At 55.0% G+C, this 18540-nt stretch overlaps 1 protein-coding gene across 8 annotated transcripts; it reads right to left on the reverse strand.

Annotated features, from left to right (window-relative positions):
- Positions 1 to 2635: 2635 nt before the first annotated feature.
- TOB2 (transducer of ERBB2, 2) lies at positions 2636 to 18481 on the reverse strand. Of its 8 annotated transcripts, none has more exons than XM_078147642.1 (3): positions 18289 to 18481; positions 11652 to 11819; positions 2636 to 6653 (listed from the first exon to the last, which is right to left on the reverse strand). In XM_078147642.1, exon 3 carries the CDS (start codon positions 6552 to 6554, stop codon positions 5511 to 5513), a length of 1044 nt encoding a protein of 347 aa, XP_078003768.1. In that variant the 5' UTR covers positions 6555 to 6653; positions 11652 to 11819; positions 18289 to 18481; the 3' UTR covers positions 2636 to 5510. The 8 variants fall into 8 exon arrangements, with proteins under 8 accessions (XP_078003768.1, XP_078003761.1, XP_078003762.1 ...); XM_078147635.1 differs by lacking the exon at positions 11652 to 11819 and adding an exon at positions 16030 to 16259; XM_078147636.1 differs by lacking the exon at positions 11652 to 11819 and adding an exon at positions 16030 to 16262.
- Between the last annotated feature and the right edge of the window lie 59 nt (positions 18482 to 18540).

Below are 18540 nucleotides of genomic sequence, written 5' to 3' on the forward strand. Positions count from 1 at the left end.
GGACTCACAAAATCCCCGTGGCTCCTTATTCCCATTAAGATCAAAAATAATCCTGCCACTTAACATCCTTCATGACTGGGCCCTAACCTACCTTTCCAGACTTATTACTCCCCTTCACGCACTCTACAATCCAGACAAACTGGTCTTCCTCCCTACCAGACGCTCCATCTCCCCCACCATCTGCCACGCCTGGAACGTCCCCTTTCTTAGCTCTAGCTTTGAGATCTCTGGTTCTCTTCAAAGCCCATCTCAAGCACCACTTTGGGGTCTCCTCCTCCACGTCATCTTGTACTCATCATTCGTTTTCAAAGAAGGCCAATAACGTGGTGATGTGCTGTCTCGACTGGTGAATGAATTGGATTCAAGCGAGGCAGAGCCGCCCAAAGTCATCGGCTTGACTCTCTATTCCAGAGTCATCAAAGTCCAGTGAGAGGGCTGGCGATGGCCAGTGGATGGCCTTGGCATCTTCAATGTCTGACCAAACTGTAAACGCTCCACCACCATCATGGCCATTGGGTCCTTACATGCTTGGGGCAGAAATCTGCCTAACTCAAGGATGGGTTTGAGGCCTATCGGTTACCCTCAACCTGGTCTTAGCCCAGCTAATAAGATGGTTTTACGGGGATGTGACCACTGTGCATGCTTCAGCTACACTTATACGTGAGCATGTGTTCTCTTCAGAAAGACTGTAAGCCCCCAGAGGGCAGGGACTGTTTGTCTTTGGTCTTTGTATTCTCAGCACCTGGCCCATAGTAGATGCTTCTTGGTTGATCGACACTGCCCCTCTCTGAGTTTCGGTTACCGGGACAATTCTCCTATCTCACAGGGAAATGGTTTTGCAAATTACTAAAGAGCTAAATAAGTGGAAGTTATTAGCACCCTCATCACCCTGACCTCCAGCAAAGCAGAGCCCTCAATCCGGCAGGGAGAATGGGTTTTACCCATCTCAGCCAAGAGGGACTATCTGTAACATGAGGGCCTTGCAGGCAGAAGATCATGCTTTTTCGATTTCATATTCCCAACAACCAAGACGCTGCTTGGTGCTTAGGAGTCAATTAATAAAGGTTTATCGATGGGGCAGCTCGGTGGTGCAGTGGATAGAGCACTGGCCCTGGATTCAGGAGGACCTGAGTTCAAATCCGGCCTCAGACACATAACACTTACTAGCTGTGTGACCCTGGGCAAGTCACTTAACCCCATTGCCTCACCCCAAAAAAAAATATGTTTATTGGTCGATCAATTGTAGAGGAGTTAGCAAGATTTAATGGGAGCAAGACAGCGGACTCAGGAATCCTCGTTTCTCCTGCTGTGATTCAGAGGAAAGAATATTGGCTTTGGAGTCAGAAGACCTGGGTTTGAATCCCAACTCAGCCAGTTACAACCTTGGGCTCACCGAGTCTGTTTCCTACCTGTATGTAGGGCCAATAATACAATGGGCTGCCTTGGAAGGTCTTCAGACATAAGCCGGATGACCACTCACCCGTCAGGTACAAGTTGGACTAAAAGCCTCCTCTGTGGGCTAGGGGGTGTCCTCAAGACAGCCTGGGTCCCCAAAGAAAGATGCTGCCTTCGGGCTTGAACCCGGTCTGCTCTTTATCATGTGACCTTGGTCAACTTGCCACCTCTGGACCTCTGCTTGGGCTTGTGTAATGTGCGCAATGTCCAAAGGCCAGAGCAGCCCTCAAGCGATCATTTCCGACCCTTCCGGCTGAGGGATTAAGTTTAAGCTCTGGATTTCAAGGACCCATTCAGAGCAGCAGCAGGTATATTTCTGGCAAATGCCCAGCTTCAGAGCTGCCCAGTGGATACGAAAGTCACCTGGTTGGGTGGAGGCAGGCTGCTGGATGAAACTGGAGTAGGGAGACCTCAGGGGAGGGGAGGGAGATGACATGAAATGGAAACAACTGGAGCCAACTTTCCAAAGACGCAAGGAGGGGACAGGGAGGGAGGGCAGAATGCCTCACCTTTCCCTGGACCCAAACGGCTGGCAAAGCAAGGCCTGGGAGGAAAGAGAAAATCCCTCACCTGGCCCTGGCAATGGGGGACCACAAGGGGCAGCTAGCAAGGGCCACCCCTGGGGACGACAGGCCTGAACTTGAACCTAACACAAGGGCACTGGGGCCCAGTGCACCGGCACTGAGCTGTCATACCAGCCTGATCACCTCGAACACCGGGCTTTGCCAGGGCATCAGCAAAGTGGAGAGAGGAACTGTAGTATAGGACAGGCATTGGGTCTGTCCTGTCTCTGCCTATGGGGACTTGGTGCAGGGCCTTTCCTACTCTGGGCCTCAATTTCCTCATCTGGACTAGATCACGGCATCACGGCTTGACTGAGCTGAATGGAGCCTCAGAAGCCAACTAGCTGAACCCCCACGGAACAAGGGAGGAAATCTGAGGTCCCTCCCAGCTCTACCCCCTGTCATCTTAGGATCCAAGTTCACATTCCTAGTGCTATTTTTCCAGCTGTGTGGCCCTGGCCAGGGTCCCTGCCTTTTGTGGCCCCCCTCAGTTAAATAGGGTCCCGATGTCCCAGGTCCCTTTGCAGCTTTGAAGTTTGACGATGGAGCCCCTTCTCTTGTCTCCCCATCCCTTCAATAACATCCAGAAAATTAAAAAAAAGACAAGGAGACAGCTATTAGATATCATGCTTTTAATACAAACTTAAAAAAATCTGAAACAATAGAAACTGTACAGATCTGATCAACCGTGTTTTGTTTCCAAACTAAATCTCGAAACACTCCAATGTCCCATTCCAAAATATTGCACGACAGTCTGAATACAAAACTCCTGATTGTATTCCTCCTTCACTAAAGAAAAAAAATAAACTATCCTGCTCCCCACCCCCCAACCCCTTCTCTGATGCCCTCTGTGCCCCTTCCCTGCCCTGGGGGCAAGCTGAGAGAGAATCGAGACCTGATGCAGATGCATCGAGAAGAAAATCCGTCATTCTGGCCTAAGTTTACAAGTCCACCCACCTTTGGACTCCTTCTTGGGGAGGTGGGGTGGGTGAGGGATGGGGACCCAGGGGAGAAAAGGGTTCCAGTCTCTCCTCTTTTTTCCCCAAAGTTTTTTTTCCTGAAAAAATATTTTTGTTTCTCTCCTCTTTTTAAGAAAAAATCTCCAAAAGAAAAAATTACAATTTTTTTACGTTAGAAATATACATATATTATATATCTCTTACATTTTACAAATGTAGCAAATTATTCATTACAAACGGACACCAAAAAAAAATGTAAAAAATAAAAAAAAGCTTTCCTACGAAACCAGGTAAATTAGTGCAGGTTTGTTTTTTGTTTTTGTTTTTAAATAAAAAATAAAAATAAAAGTGAAGATGAATGCTTATGTCTGAGATGGGAAAGAGTGAGCACAGAGCAGGGGCCCACTCCTGAAAGCCCAGGGTTTTTCCTTCACAGGCTTGGGCCCGGGGCCTGCCTGCTCCCCTTGCTCTGTGTGCAGATTGGAGACAGACAGGGCCGGGATGCTGAAGTGGAGCAAGGAAGCATCCCATCTCTCACAAGCTGCATGGAGAGCTAGGGCCATTCTGCCCGGGCCCCTGGCACCCACTGGGGGAGGCAGGTTTGTCCGTGTGTGTGTGTGTGTGTGTGTGTGTGTGTGTGTGTGTGTGTGTGTGTGTGTGTATTTTTTTTTTTTTAAGGAGGGAGAGAAGGGCTGCCCAGCCAGGGCTCAACCCTGAGTACAGTGCAGAGGGCAGGGGTGGGTGGTGCTGGGTTACAAAGCCAGGAAGTCACCTGGCTGGGGGAGGTAGAGCTGACCTGCCCAAGAGCAGGGTGGGAAAGGAGGGCAGCTACGCTTGCAGCGGGGACCTCAGCCAAGATGCCACCAGGACCGCAGCTTCATATCAGCCTTGGCACCTGGGCAAGGGAGCTTTGGTACATCCCAATGGCTGAGGCAGGGAAGGATGGGGGTGTGTGAGAAGCTCACTAATGGGCGGAGGGAGGCCCTGCCAGGCTGAGGCTGGCCAGCAGAAGCTGCTGCACATACCCACTCCCCTCTCTTGCACTTCAGAAGGCAAAGCAAGGCCTCCTCAGACTGATCTTGACTCCAGAACAGGGCTGGAAGTGGGCAGAGGAGGGCGGGCTGGGGGCTCCTGTCCGGCCCCAGCCTCTCCCCACAAAAGGCAGCAATGAAGGGCAGGCTCTGAGGGGAAGGTGCAGCCAGCCCCACTGCAGCTTAAGGCCAAGGAAGGGCAGAAATAAGGGGGGAAGAGGGGGAAGGAAAATGAACTCTGAATTCAAGTCTCAGGACACTCATTTGTCCAAGCCCCCTCCTCCAGGCACTGCTCTCCAGGGTTCCTCAGGGCCAGCAGTCTGCACCCCTGGCTTAAGGCTGGACTCCGAGGGAGGGGAGGAAGGCCCAGGCAGGCCGGCTGTGCTGTGCAGCCCTGACTCACTCACCAGGAGCGGAAAACCTTTGTTTCTTTGTATTTTTGGTCAGAGTCTGAAGTAAAAGTGCAGGTAGTCTGGAAACCAGGCAGCTGAGAACCCTAATTCCACTCAGTGCTGCACACCCCAATTGATCTCAGAGTGTTCTAGGGCCATCCCCCCACCCCCCACCAAAGGACTCAGAACTAACCCTCCCCCACCCACCAACCTCATTCCCATCAGGAATACCTCAGCATCTAGAAAGACACCACCCACCCCAGGATATGGCTTTGTAGCCTTTCAATCCTCTGAAACAGGACCTGCCCCACCCACCCAAGAAATGGGGCAACTGAGTCACCAGGGAGATGCCCGAGTTGCGGAACGCTGAGGGTTGCATGGCTCTCCTAGGGCCCCTGAGATGAAAGGCTCGGTCAAGCTGGAAAGGGGTAAGGTGAGGGAGGCCACAGAACTGAGGTGAAGACCCCAAAGGCTTTTCTCCTCATGGCCTAAGCCAACTGGGTGGGAGTGGGCTGGGGAGGGGTTGGAAGCCACTGCTGCCCAGCACGCCTCACCAGCCAGACCACAGCGATGTCTTGGGGGTCCGGTCAGACCACAAAGGGTGCATAGCTTTGGAGAGGGAGTGGGGAGAGGCTGTGATCTAACAGGGAGACCCTCCCTCCTCTCTCCTCTCCCCCAGGGGCCTGAGAGGCCTTCCTTCCCTTTGGGCCATTCTCTGGACAGCAGAGGCCCCATATCAGTGGGGTACAAGAGAGAGAGAGGGAGGAAGGGGAAACACCCATCTGGACCACTTTCAGCACGAGAAGCCACTAACGATGTTAGGGGAAACAAAAATCCTAAATTAAAAAAAAGAAAGAAGGAAATTCCAAACCCCAAACCAACCAACTAAAAAAATCAGAGACAGGCAGGAAAACATCAGGGGATCAAGACAAAACCCGCGTTGGGGCTTCGGGGAGCTCTAGGCCCTGGGCCTGCTCTGTGCACCTCGTTTTGTCCGAGAAGCCAGAAGGAAGAAGATCGGAAATCTTTTTGTATATTTCTATTTTTCCTTTTTTTTTTTTCCTTTCCTTTCCTTTCTCTTGGCGGCAGTTTCCCCGGCCCCTGCGGCGGTCAGTTGGCCAGGACCACGGGCTGGAAGGACTGGCTGGGGTACTGCATGGTGTTCAGGTTGTAGCTGAGGCCCTCCACAAAGGGCGACTTCTCCAGGAAGAGGCCGCCGGCACCGCCTCCGAACACCTGGGCCACATCAAAGCCGCCGCCGCCGCCGCCGGAGCTGCCGCCGGAGCTGCCGCCGGGGCCACCGAAGGCGGAGGGGGCCAGGCCGTTGCTGGGCGGCCCTTCGGCCCCGTCAAAGAAAAGGCCCGGGGAGCCACCGTTGTACACAAACTCCTTGGCGTTGGGGGACAGCTGGGACTGGGGGGCCGGCCCCGCCCCGATGAAGTTCAGAGAATGCATAGACAGGGAGAGGCCCTTCTGCCTCAGCAGCGTGCTGGTGGGAGACCTGGCCAGGCGGGGCTGCTGGCTGGGGGGCGGCTGCTGGCCTCCCGCGCCGCCCCCGGCCCCGCCGCCACCTTTCTTCATCTTGGTGGAGCCGAACTTGGTGGCGGCGAAGGTGGCGGTAGTGAAGGTGATGGGCTGGGCGGAGCGGGGGATGAAGGTGGGGCTGGGCGACTGGCCCGCGGACGGCGAGGGCGAGCTGGACAGGGAGTTGTCCTGGCTGCCGATGGGGACAAACACCTGGGCCTCCGGATTGAAGCTGCTCTTGATCTCCTTGTCCAGCTCGGCGGCGGCTCCGCAGCCCTCGCTGTCGTCCAGGTAGAGCACCTTGACGGCGCCCTTCTCCCCGATCTGGTAGGAGACCTCGAAGGGGTCGATCCAGACGCTCAGCTCCTCGGGAACGTTGGCGCGCACATCCTCCACGGCCAGACCGCTGCGCTTGGCCGCCAGCTCCACCACGGGGTCCACCGTGTCCCCGATGTGCACGCAGCGGAAGCCAGAGCCCCTGAGCGGCCTGTCCGGGTACCAGTGGCCTTCGTACCTCTTCCTGAGGAGGCGCTCCAGTTCTTCACCAAAGAGGTCCGCACGGCGCCGCGGCAGCTTGTTGTACAGATAAGAGATGATGAAGTTGAGGGCGACCTTAATCTCCACATGCATATTCCTCCTGCGCTGGGTAGCAGGCGGAGCACGGTGTGTCAAGTGCAGGCAGTGAGGACGGATGACACACGCGCGGGCACCTTCCGGTTCCTGATGGCTCTGGGGAAGCAAGAAAGAGAGGGGAGGCCGCCCATAAATCCAAGGGAAGCCGGGGCACGGATGGGGGTGAGCTCCCCGACCGGCGGACATCTGCACAAGGGCTCAGCACTTGGCCCCAAACGGCAGAGAGCTGGAGTTCCCTTAGCAAATGGAAGGGGCCACTGGCTAGGTTCTGTTCCGGTAAGCAGGCCCCAGCAGGGCCAGCTTTCAGCCGGGGGCTCTGACGGGAGCCTCGCCCAACATGCCACCTCCAATACGTGTAAAGGGGACATGGGCAGGACACACACGCACCCACGGTCTGGAGGATGGACTCCAGGACATCCCTACAGAGCAAAGACACCCCAATTGACCCCCCAAGACACACCAAGTCAACAGAAGAGGGCACGGAGAGAGTTGCTGCCCATGTCACCAGGTAATCTTTCTAAGCCAGAGATGTCAGGGGGACCAGGAGCAGAGCTGGCGTGTGGGCAGACAGAAGTGTTCCTGTCTGCACAGAAGGCGGATGGGAGTCAGGCATCATCAGAAACCCCCCAGCTCTTCCCAGGAATCATCGGAGGCCACCTTCTCCCCTGGCCCTTCAGCTCTCAAGACCAACCAGGGCAATGACCAGAGAATGCTCCCCTCTCCCGCTCACCCTCTCTGAGGTCTGTTGGCCACCTTGGCCTGGCATCATTTCCCAAAGAAAAGGCCAACGCTGAGGTGGCTATTTGGAAGGGACTCCCCACTGAGATCAAAGAAAACAAAAAGGTCAGTCTCAAGCTTTCCTTATTTCTGGGTCTTATTTCTCAAGTTTTTTGGGGGCGACTTTCAATTTCATTAGTATAAGGAGCTGCCTCTGAAGTTACCTCCCTTCACTGATCAAAATCAAATCACAGCTTTTTGCTAACTGGGAGGGGCCTGAGACGTTGAATGAAATGGCCAAGAACCACCCTGCCCCTGAGCGGCAGCGCTGCCAGCCACAAGTCAGGGACCGGCTGCTCGGGCCCAAAGAGAAGAATTCTTGAGAAATGGACCTGGGACGGTTCTAGAACTGACAGAAGAGCACGAGAGGAGACAGAGGCAAGAGGCGTTTCTCAACAACTCCCCGGGCCACACATGCACTACTCAGCACAGAGGATGAGATGTCCACCACGAATCACGAGCACCTGTTCTGGGCCAGCTCCAGATGAAGATGCATGGGGGAGTGGCTAGACCCCAATATCTGGGACACTCATTCCTTGACACTGCCCACTAAAGGCCATGACTTTGGAATACAGGCTAGAGGCATGGGGTGCTAGGGTGGGGAAGGGACCTTGTGCAATGTTCAATGCCATCATTTTACAGATGGGGAAACCGAGGCCTACCCTGTGCTCTTTCCATTGCTCCCAGCTTCCTATACAAGGGATAGTCACAATGTAGGGAACTCGGGGACTAGGAATTGGATAACTGGATAATGGAATTGAGGGTGTTTGCTTTGGAGAAGCCACGGGGTGGGAGCAGGACGGTGCACATGGCTGAGGGACAATCCCAAGGGATGGGGGGTATTCATTCAATAACTCGGCATGATTTCCCCAAAGCTTCCCAGGAGGAGCAGTGAGCTAGGGATTGGGGGCACAGAGACAGCCCCCTCTCTGCCCTGAGGGGGAAGGGGGAGGGCAATAGATGAATACCTAGCAAACATACATGGTAACAAGGGGAGAGGGTGACTTCGAGGAAGGCCTCTCTAAAAAGGAAAAAGAATTTGTTAAATTCCGGAAGCAAGCAAGAGCCAGTGGGGAGAAATCAAGGGCAGGCAGGTTATTCTGGACTCCAGTTAAGACCAGACTTCTCAATAATGAAGTGTTGGGAAAAGTTTTCTAGTGAATTGCCACTTGCTTGGGAGTCACTCACTGGGCAGGAGACCGTACCAGGGGCCCTTCAAGGTCCAGTTTCCAGCCTCTGTGACCCTTCCTAGCCTGGCCGCCCACTACCCACCACAATGGATGACAGAACCACAAAGCCCTTGACAGACTAGACCGGACCAGTACGGAGAGGGTGAGAGTCAATAGAAAAAAAAAACGCAAAGGCCTACGTTTGGGTGAATTGGACGCACAAGGACGACACAGCTTGGTGAGGCCAGGGCTCCCACAGAGAGACCTAGGAGCTTTAGAAGACCACAGGCTCAAGGTCAAGAGAAGTCAGGGTGACACAGCTGTCTCCCCCCCCCCCGAAAAGTGATGTAAATAGAGTCTGTCTCTTACTAGCTGGGTAACCTTGAGTTAAGTGATTTCACTTCTCTGGGCTTCAGTTTCTTTGCTATAAAATGAAGGGGGGGGCGGTGCAGCTAAGTGGCACAGTGGATAGAGCTCTGGCCTTGGAGGACCTGAATTCAAATCCGGCCTCAGACACTTGACACTTACTAGCTGTGTGACCCTGGGCAAGTCACTTAACCCCGACTGCCTCACCAAAAAGCAGGAAAAAAAAAAAGAAAAATGAAGAGAAGGATCTTTTCAGGTCTCTTCTGGCCCTAGTTCCCATGATCTTAAGCTGTATTAATGGAAAAGTTTCCAAGACCAGGAAGATGACAGCCCCATGGTTCCTACCCTGGTCGGATCCCATCTGGAACTCTCTGTTCCATGCTGGACAATGGATCTCCAGAGAAAGCCAGCCATGATGGCGGGGAGCAGGGAGCAGAGAGCTTGAGACAGTTGTCCCAAGAGCAGGGATTTTTAGGCTGGAGAGGCCTCAGCTGCCTCCAAGCATCTTAGGGCTGCTGCTGGGAAGTGAGATCTGGCTCTGGCTTGGTCTGCTTGGCCCCAGGGCACAACCAGGCTCAGTGAGTGGATGCTGCAGAGGCACACTGAGGCTGATGTCAGGAGGAGCAGGCTAACAATCTGAGATGTCCACGGGCAGAACGTGCTGCCTGGGTGATGGAGGCCTGAGGCAGCAGCCAGGGACGCCAGAGACAGACCAGAGGCTGAGCCAGACGGCCTAGGAGGTCCCTTCTCACCTGCAGTCTCTAGGACCCTTTCTCTGTGTACCAAACAGAGAGGCAGATCTGTCTCCCCAGTGCACAGAACACTGGACCTGAAGTTGGAAAGCATGGGTCGGAGTCTTAGCTAGGCCACATGAACAAATCACTTTATATTTCCCTGGGCCTCAGTTTCCTTATCTGTGAAATGGGGAACTAGATTAGATGACTGATTTCTAAGGACTCTTGCTACTAATTTTCTGACCCTAGGGAAGCCGCACACCAGCTGGAAAGAATGATAAATGTATTCCTGCAATGGGATGTCTCTGCTGCAGCACTCAGTTAGGTCTCCACATCTGCGGCTAAGCTCAAAGCTTCTAGAACCTGGGCGAAGGGGTGGGGAATCTGCGGCCTTAAGGCCACGTGTAGCCTTCTAGGTCCTCAGGTACGACCTTTTTGACTGAGTCCAAGTTTGTTCTGTGAAGTTTGGATTCAGTCAAAGGGCCTCACTTGAGGACCTAGAGGGCCAAACGTGGCCTCAAGGCCACAGGTCCCCCACCCCGACTGGGGCTCTGAAGCTATCCTGAGCCCCTCTCCTGCCAGGGAGAGCCTTTGGGCCTGGCCTCTGACAGCTGGGCCTCTTCCCTCCTCACCTCAGTCCCAGGCTATTGCCAGAGCCTCCTAATGAGGCTCTGCCTGCCTCCAGCTTCCCTCTTTGATCCAGCCTGCCTTCTTTAGGCTCAGACATCCTGACCAGCCAACTGGTCTCCTCCACAACAGTCCATATCTCTATGCCCACACTTGGAACAGCCTCCTCCATCCTCACAGCCACCTCCTCCATGAAGCCTTCCTGAGTCCCCCCACCCCCACCTGCTGCTGCCACCTCTCCCACACTGAAATGACCATCTTCACTTGCTAACTCCTGCACTTACTCCTGTGCAGACCTGCTGCCTCCCCAGGTGGAGACGGTTTCATTTGGGGTTTTGTTTCCCAAGCACCGGGCAGGCGTAGATAGAGGCCACAAGGACAAAGCCAGAAAGAACCCTGAGACAGCTCCCCTACTCCCCACGCAGTCTGGAAGCAAGCACCTGTCTTTGTTCCTGCTTTCAGCAAAGCCTTCAGAAAGGCTACAGAGAGCGCTACCCCACATGAGCCCAAACGGCTCCCTCGATGGGCCAGATCCCAGGCACAACCCTCCTGTTCCTAAGACAGCCACGGAATTCCAAGGGGAGCCTGCACTGAGCAGGAAGCCCAGAGATTCCTTTTCTTCCCCAGTTTCTCCCCTGGGCAGCTCAGTCTCTAAAGGGCTCCCTCCCTGATCTGAGCCGGCAACCAGCCCCACCTGGGCAGCAGTGCCCACATATTCCAGCTGGGGCCCAACCATACCTGAGAGAGGAGGCTTCACAAATAAGGAAGTTGACCAGGACACCTCACCTCTCCAATTGGAGAACAGGCTAGGCCAGATGGCTTCAGGGTGGAGCCTTGCCAGAAAGGAAAAAAAAAAAGAGGCAGGGAGGACAACAGAGGGAAGGCCTCCAGGTTCAGACCACTCTAAGTGGCTCAAGGGGCAGAGGACAAAGCAGTATCCCCAAAGCTCCAGCTTCGGAGCTGGGCCACGGAAGGATTTGGTGGCTTTTAAGCTGTGGACACATTCTGGATGGGAGAGATGGCCCTGGGGCCATCTACCAGATAGTCAGAGGAGGGGCCCCTCTGACACGAGTTCATGACTTTCACGGACTAAAGGAAAGAGCACAGGGTCTTGTTAAAAAATAAAAACAGACTGAGAAGTCAAACCTAGCTCTGAGACCTTGGCCAAGTCATTTCCCTCATGCCTCAGCCTCTTCACTATGTAATAGGGAGTTAGAATAAATGACCTCTAAGCTAATATATTCAATTTAAAGGGGATTATAAAGGCAGAATATGGAGGGGGAGGAGCTTCAGAAAGAAAAACGTTGGGGGTTCTATTATAAGAAACAAAATGCACATTTAGCAGATGTTTGAAAAAGGCAGTAAATTCTTCCTAAGGCTCACAATGAAGCAAGTGTCCTGGATGACCTTGGGTGACTCACTGGCTTTGACTGCAGGGTCTTTCACATTCCTTCCAGCTGGAAAGTTCTGATCCTCAGGGATTCTCTGAGGAGAAGTGGCGAACCACAGGTGCACAAGGAGGTGTCCGTATTGAGATCCAGCCAAGCATTCTCATCCAGCTCAGTGGTGACTACTTGTCATAAGGGTGGCTGGGAACACAATCACAGATCCAGAGAAGGAAGGGATCTCAGGAGCCATCTGGCACAAGCCCCTTACTGTACTGGGGAGAAACTGAGGCCCCTGCAAATGAAATGTCCATCCAAGGTGACCTCGGGGGCACGGGATGCCAACAGGCTTGCGACTCCAAACAGTGAGCCGGCAGCCTGTGTCCCGGCAGGCACCACCAAGGCCTTTGGGAGTTCATAAAGAAGAAAAAGAAAAGGGATTTGGGGGGTAGAAACACAAAAGAGCCCCAATCACTAGGATGAGAGGCCAGACTACGGGCAGGAAACATTCTACTCTACTTCCCAGCAGAAACAAACTTAAAAAGCCCAACTCCCTAAAAGGGTTTCTGAAGTTGGTGGGGAGAGAAGGGAAGGAGTCTGGGGAAATGGTTCAACAGAGGAAAAAGGAAGGAACGGTCCTTAAGAAAGGAAAGGGGAGCAATGAGTGAACAAACACAAATCCCATAAGAAGAGAGGCAGTTGGTATCGGGGGATCGAATGCTCAGGAGACAAGGACAGAGCCCTCCCCCTGGTTTAAATGGGCAAAGGTCAAGCTTTCCCTACGGTCAGCCAGCGCCTGCCTCCCCCAAGCCATCCCATCCAGCAGTCTGAACCAACTGCCTGCCCTGGTCAGATTCCCAAACTGAGTGTCTTCACAATCCTACCTTTAAACAACAGAAATGGAATTTGAGGGATAAAGTGACAGCTACCTCCTGGCCACATGCCCAGATGAAGCAGAGAGGGACAGAGGGAGAGGCAGAACACCAGGGTGAGGCATGAGAGGAAGATGCCATGGCCTCCTACCGCCTCTCAGGCGTAGGCACCCTGTGCCAGGTCCACCTCCACTCTGCTCAAGCTGGCACGGACCTGGAGAGCCAGGCCAAACAGTATGGCTCAAGAATCAAGCAAGACAGCTCTGTATTGTTACCACCTCCTCCTCTCTACTCACAGAACTGAAATCTGTAAAAGGGATCTTCTCATTTTACAGAGGGGGAAACTGAGTCCACGCCAAGGTCACACAACCTATGAGGAATGCAGATGAGACGCAAACCTCCATCTCTGGATTCCAAGTCTGGTCCTGCCATTTGGGTATAAATATTTGAGGTCCCCAGCACCTACTCCTCCCCTCCCCCTTCTGCTCCCTGAGGTGACCTCCAAAATGGTCAAAGGGAGGGTATGATGCTTAATAACGTCATTTACACTAGCACACACACAATACCCCAACAATTAAAGGAGCTTTACCCTATGTATTAACCTCACTGTTACTCTATGCTTTAAGTGGATGGGGCAGGTATATTTGTGCCCATTTCACAGGCCAGGAAATAGAGGCCTGGGAGAGCCAGCTCTAGGTCACATAGGCAGGAAGTGTCCAAGCCTGGGCGGGGGCTCACACCCCCGAATCTTCTGGAGTCAGAGCCCCTTCCATGCCCCCACTTCCCCAATATCTCACAGCAAGGCACTGGCAAATTTGGTTGAAAGAGATGACACATCTATAGGCTTTATGATAACTATCCTTCTCCTGCCCCGCCCTCACACCCCTGCATTACTAGGCGCTGGGGGCGTGGGTGGGAACTCCAACCCACTCCATCCCAGCCACAGGAGACCTTCCCCAGAAACCAGCCAAACAAACTTCGGCAAACCCCTTGGGGGGAGGGGGGGAGACACATCAAAGAGGGAGACCGAACTGAATTCTGGGAACTGTAGTCCTCGGACAAGCCAAGGACTAGTACTGGGCCCATGACCTACTTTTCCTTCCAACTACATTTCCCAATATGCCTCGCGAAGGTCGAAAGGCTCAAGAATCAGGCAGCTCACGCATGCCCAGTGGGAGAGGGGTGGGGAAGAAGTAAGGGAAAAGTTTCCAGTGCACATGCGCAGTGGCTGGGTCCCCCCCCCATTACTACAAGTCTAAATGGAGACCCTTCTGTTTTATCCCCAGCTTGGCCCAATTACCAGGGAAGAGTCGCCCTCCCTCATCAATGCAGGTCTTACAGCGCCAGTCAACAATATGCATGCTTCCATCCCTTCTATTTCCTTTATCTCCCCAACTGGGGCAGGGGGCTATTTCTAAGCAGGTCTGGGAGTGCTAGGGGAGGAGTAAGGGTATTTCCCCCAAAGTAAACCTCTCCTCTCCCTTGATCTGAAAGCCATACACCAGGCTCAGCCTAGTCTGGAGCTCCTGGAGGGAGACAGGCGGTCACATGGGGGGGTGGGGGAGGGGGGGAGGAGATACAAAGAGCCAGAAAAAATTGTCCCTGTTTTCTCCCGCAGAAAAGGGGCAGCCTGTCCACATCTTAGCAGGGGCAGAAGGGAATGCAAGGTGCAGGGGGCCTCTGACGTGCCAGGCCTGCCCTCTCCAGGGCTGATGGTCGTCCAAAGCAACCCAGCCTGGCCTAGTCAAGTGGGGCAAGGTCCCTGGCACTCTTCGGCTCAGCTCAGCACTTTGCACCTGCAAGGACTCTTCCTGTGTATAAAATTCCTCCCACCCAGGGGCCTGCCCTGCAATCAGAGCAACGAGATCCCAGCAAAGATCCCTCTTCCCAGGGAGGTTAATCTCCTTAATTCTTCCTCCCACACAAGTTTTGTGGGGTTTTTTTCCTTCTTCCTTTCTAAGGGGGTGGGGATGTAATACTGGGTGGCAACTCGGAGAAATAGGGAGGTAGGTAGAAAGAGGTAGAAGACAGGTAAACTAGCCCAGTTTCAGAGGGTGGGGAGAGAAGAATGCCTTCCACACATGAAGCAATCACTCCAAAGCACCTACTTTGGCCACAGCTTTGTGGTGAATAATAAAGGAAGAGAAATCCCTCGGATGAGTCTGTTTTGTGTATCTATCTCCCCTCTTGTTCTGCTCCCTCATTTCTCTATCTGGCCAAAGGCAGTCTCTTCTCTACTCAGGGACAGGATCCCAACTCAGTGACCTTTGCTGGGGAGAGGGGACAGACTTCTCACTCCTTTCTCCACCATCCCAGGCCCCTTATCTCAGCACATAACCACAACCCAGGTAACCAGTCCCATACTGTTGGGTTCCCTACCACATACTCCAAAAGCTTGAGAGGAATGAACTCAAAATGGTGACTGGGGGGGCACTGGGGCCACTCAGGACCTTAACCACCAGCCACCCCGCCCCCAAAGGATCTACTGTGGAAAACTAGAGAGTAAAAGAGAATACTAAAACGATGTCCCAGGTGGTAGACAGAAAACCCAAGGCCTCTGAGTCAGTGGGGGAGGGGCAAAGTGGCCCTAGGGGGCCAGTAGGTTTGTTAATCTATCCAGTTCAACCTGAGAGGTTTCCAGCTTCTTAGAACTAAGAGGAAAAATTTAGAGATTACAGGGGATTGGGGTGGGGTGGGGGGCAAATTAAGAGGGAAGGAATCCTCTAGCCATGAGAAAGTTTAGTGGGGGAGGAGTGTTGGGGAGGGGAGTGGAGGAAGGTCAGGTTGGGTCAAAGGGGAGGCCAGAGTTAGGCAAAGAGGGAAAATGGGATCCTGGTGGGGGGGAAGGTCAAGGACTCCTGAGGGATGACTGAATGCGGGGGGGGGGGTCTGGAGAGGCACAAAAGGAGAAAAAGGGAGGTAAGCATGGAAGGGCGCTCAAGGGCCGGGACATGAGAGCCAAGTGGGAAGACAAGTGAGAGGGAAGAGGGCAGAGAGCCCAGACAAGGGGGCCAGAAATACTGGGAGAGACGACGAGGAAAGGGAGCACACAGGAGGGAGTGCAGAGCCAAGTAGGATTGCAACCGGGAGGTCTGGAAGGGAGGAGGCCAGAGGGGAGTCGGGGGGGGGGGGGGACACACAGTCAACAGGGAAACCGAGGGGGTGAGGGGCATTCCGGAAGAAGAGGGGAAAGAATGAGGGCAGGAGAAGAGAGGCGAGGAAAGAGGAGGGGGGAGAGGGGAGAGAGGGGAAGAGGTCCGAGAACAGAGTGAGGATGAATGACCGACGGACAGACGAGAGTGAGCGCGGAGCGAGGCGGGGGCAGATCCAGGGCGAGCAGAGGGCACAGGGCACCGAGCCGAGCAAACAAGAAGGGGCATGACGGAGAGGGAGGCTGCAGAAGGCAGACGCAGAGACTGGGCAAGCGAGGGAAGGGGCTGCGGGCAGAGACAGGCAAGGAGAGGAGCTGGGGCGCTAAGGGAGACGCTGGTGGGGGGCTGGGCGGGGGACGGGGAAGCCCCCCAAGCCCCCACCCCACTCACTGGCTGGCTCTCTCTGTCTCTCGGGCTGGCTCACTCGTCCCTCGGGCCTCCGGAGCTCCGGGGCAGGCGGGAGGGCGGCGGCGGCGGCGGCGGGGGGGCGGCGGCTGCTGCTGCGGCTGCCTCCAGGGTGTTGCTCGGGCCGGGCGGGCTGGGCTAGGTGGGGGTCGGAGGGGTGTCTCTGCGTGGGGATGGGGGGGTGTCTCTGCCTCCTCCTCTTCACCAGGTGCTGCCTGCTTGGGGTGGGGGTGGGGGGGTTAAAACAGACTTTGAGGCCGGCCGATCGGTGGCGAGCTCCCGGGCCGTCGCAGGGTGACAACTAAGCGCTCTTTGTTCCCGGCTCGACGGCAGGGGGAGGGCGGCGATGGCGCTGGAAGGTGGTTTTTGGGGGGCAGGGCGGAGAAGTAGCGGGGAGGAGTCGGGGAGTCCGTGCGTCCGTCCGTCGGTATGTATGCCTGGCCTCCCGCCGCCGCGGCGCCGCAGCCGCCCAGTCCGCCCGCCCGCCGGTCCCTGCCTCTCTCGCCCGGCCCCAGCCCGCTCCGAGTGAGCGAAGTCAATGAAAAGTTTCACCCTTAGCAACCTCGCGCACGGATCCCGGATCCCCGGCCGGTGACGCGGCTCCGCGGGGGAGGGGGCAAGAGGAGGGAGGGGAAGGAGTACGGCCCGAGCCGGGACTACTTCCCCTTCCAAGCCCAGCCCGAGCCAGCAGCCCGGGCCGCCGCCGCCTTTAACCCACTCTTGCCCGCGCCGCCACCCCGACGGACCGACCCTACGAAACAGCGGCTCCAGAGCCGCCCAGGCTGGGGCTTCTCGTCTCCTTTACTCCTCCCCCTCTCCCCGTTCTCTCTCCTCTTTGCCTTCTTTCTCCTTCTCGTTCAAATCTCCCCCTTTTCTCCTTTCTTCTCTCCACTCTTTTCTCTCTTCTCCAGGATGCCCCTTCTCTTTCTCCTCACTTCCCCTTTCCTTCTCTCCTCTTGTTCCTTCTTCTTCTTTCCTCTACTTTTGCTTCTTGCCCTCTCTCTTCTTTCTCCTTTTTGTCTCCCTTTCTTCTACTTCTCTCTTCCTCTTTCGTCTCTTGTCCCTTTCTTCTTCCTTGTATGCTTCTTTCCTCTTTTCTCTCCTAGATTCTTCCTTCCTTCCCCCATTTTCCTTTTTTTCTGTCTCAGCTCTTTCTTTCTCTGTCTCCTCTCTGCCCCTCACTTTTTTCTCTCCTCCGTCCCCTTCTTCCCCCTCACAGAATTCTAGAACGCAGAAGAGACCTTACGTCCACCTAACCTAACCCCCTCCCATTATACAGCCGGGGAAACTGAGGCCCAACGAGAGAAAGTGATTTAAAGCGCCCAAGGTCACATCCCGAGAGTCAGTGGCACAGCTAGAGCCATACACCGGGACAAACCCCTCCAAACTTCTCCACCTTAAGCCCAAAGAGGAGTGGTGACTTACACACTGTTTCCAGGATACTCTATAAATCCCCGTCTCCCCCCCTTTGCCCAGGCTGAGTGTGCGACACAAGACTCTGTCCCCTTCCCCACCTCCCGACAGGGTCCTGTCCATTTCTACAGAGCACAGGCTGTGTGACCCACAAGCTCCCATGGCTCTCAGCTATCTGGAGTGCCCCAAGCAGGAGGGCTAGGAAGGAGAAAGCATCCCTCTCTGGGAGCTTTGGAGCGATCAGTCCCTAAACTCGGCTTGATTCCAGGTTCCCCCAAGCAGCTTATCTGTTCAGGACTTAGGACAGAGCACGAGAACAATTTAACGCTTGAAAGCCGAGAGGGAAAAGAACGTGGAGGAGATGAGGCAAGAAGGGAGGACAAGTGGGTGAAGCGGCTACGGTGGGGATGGGAGGGGGGAGCTGGAGGACCTTCGGGTACAGAAGTGGGCGAGGAGGTGGCAAGGGAACCGAACAACCTCCTCTAGTTAGCTCTTTCTCGCACCTCCTCTTTATCTGCAAAGCCCTAGGGTGGAAGGAGTCCCCAGGAGGGCGCAGTGGCCAGCATGGCCACTGCCGCCACCTTCTTCTCCGCGGGTGCATTTCGGAGACATCCTCGTGGCTCGCACGATCTCTTGGCAAGCAGAAACACCCCCTCTCACTCCCCTTTAAGAGAAGTCCGGACACTGGGGGCGATGAGCTCCCCCAGTGGGGACACCCGGTGGCCCGTGCAAGTGGCCTCTCTCCGAGGCTAGCCGTCTCACTGGGTAGGGGGTGGGATGGGCATGAGAGGGGTCCTAAGGGCGCTTCCATAGCCAGAACGCGGAGAGTACCTCAAGTTAGCGTGAGAGTGGCTGTCATCGCTGCCGCCGCCGCCGCCGCCGCTGCTACTGCTGCTGGGAGCAAAAATGGGGCATGGTTTATCTCGCGCCCTCCCCCACCTGCATAACCGCCCGACGCCCCTGTAGGTCGCTCGGCTCCTGCGCTGGCCCTGCCCCCGCCCCCCCGCCAGAGGCTCCCCGCCCCCGGTTTCTGGCTCTTTATGACTGTAGCGGGCGGCGGAGCCCCAGGGGGGTGGGGGGAGG

Source organism: Phascolarctos cinereus, unplaced genomic scaffold, assembly GCF_003287225.1.
Source record: "Phascolarctos cinereus isolate Bilbo 61053 unplaced genomic scaffold, phaCin_HiC Scaffold_1;HRSCAF=81, whole genome shotgun sequence".
Lineage (NCBI taxonomy): Eukaryota > Metazoa > Chordata > Mammalia > Diprotodontia > Phascolarctidae > Phascolarctos > Phascolarctos cinereus.

Excerpts from the sequence above, each read along its gene's own strand:
- TOB2 (XM_078147634.1), bottom strand. The coding sequence starts at position 6,554 with ATGCATGTGGAGATTAAGGTCGCCCTCAACTTCATCATCTCTTATCTG.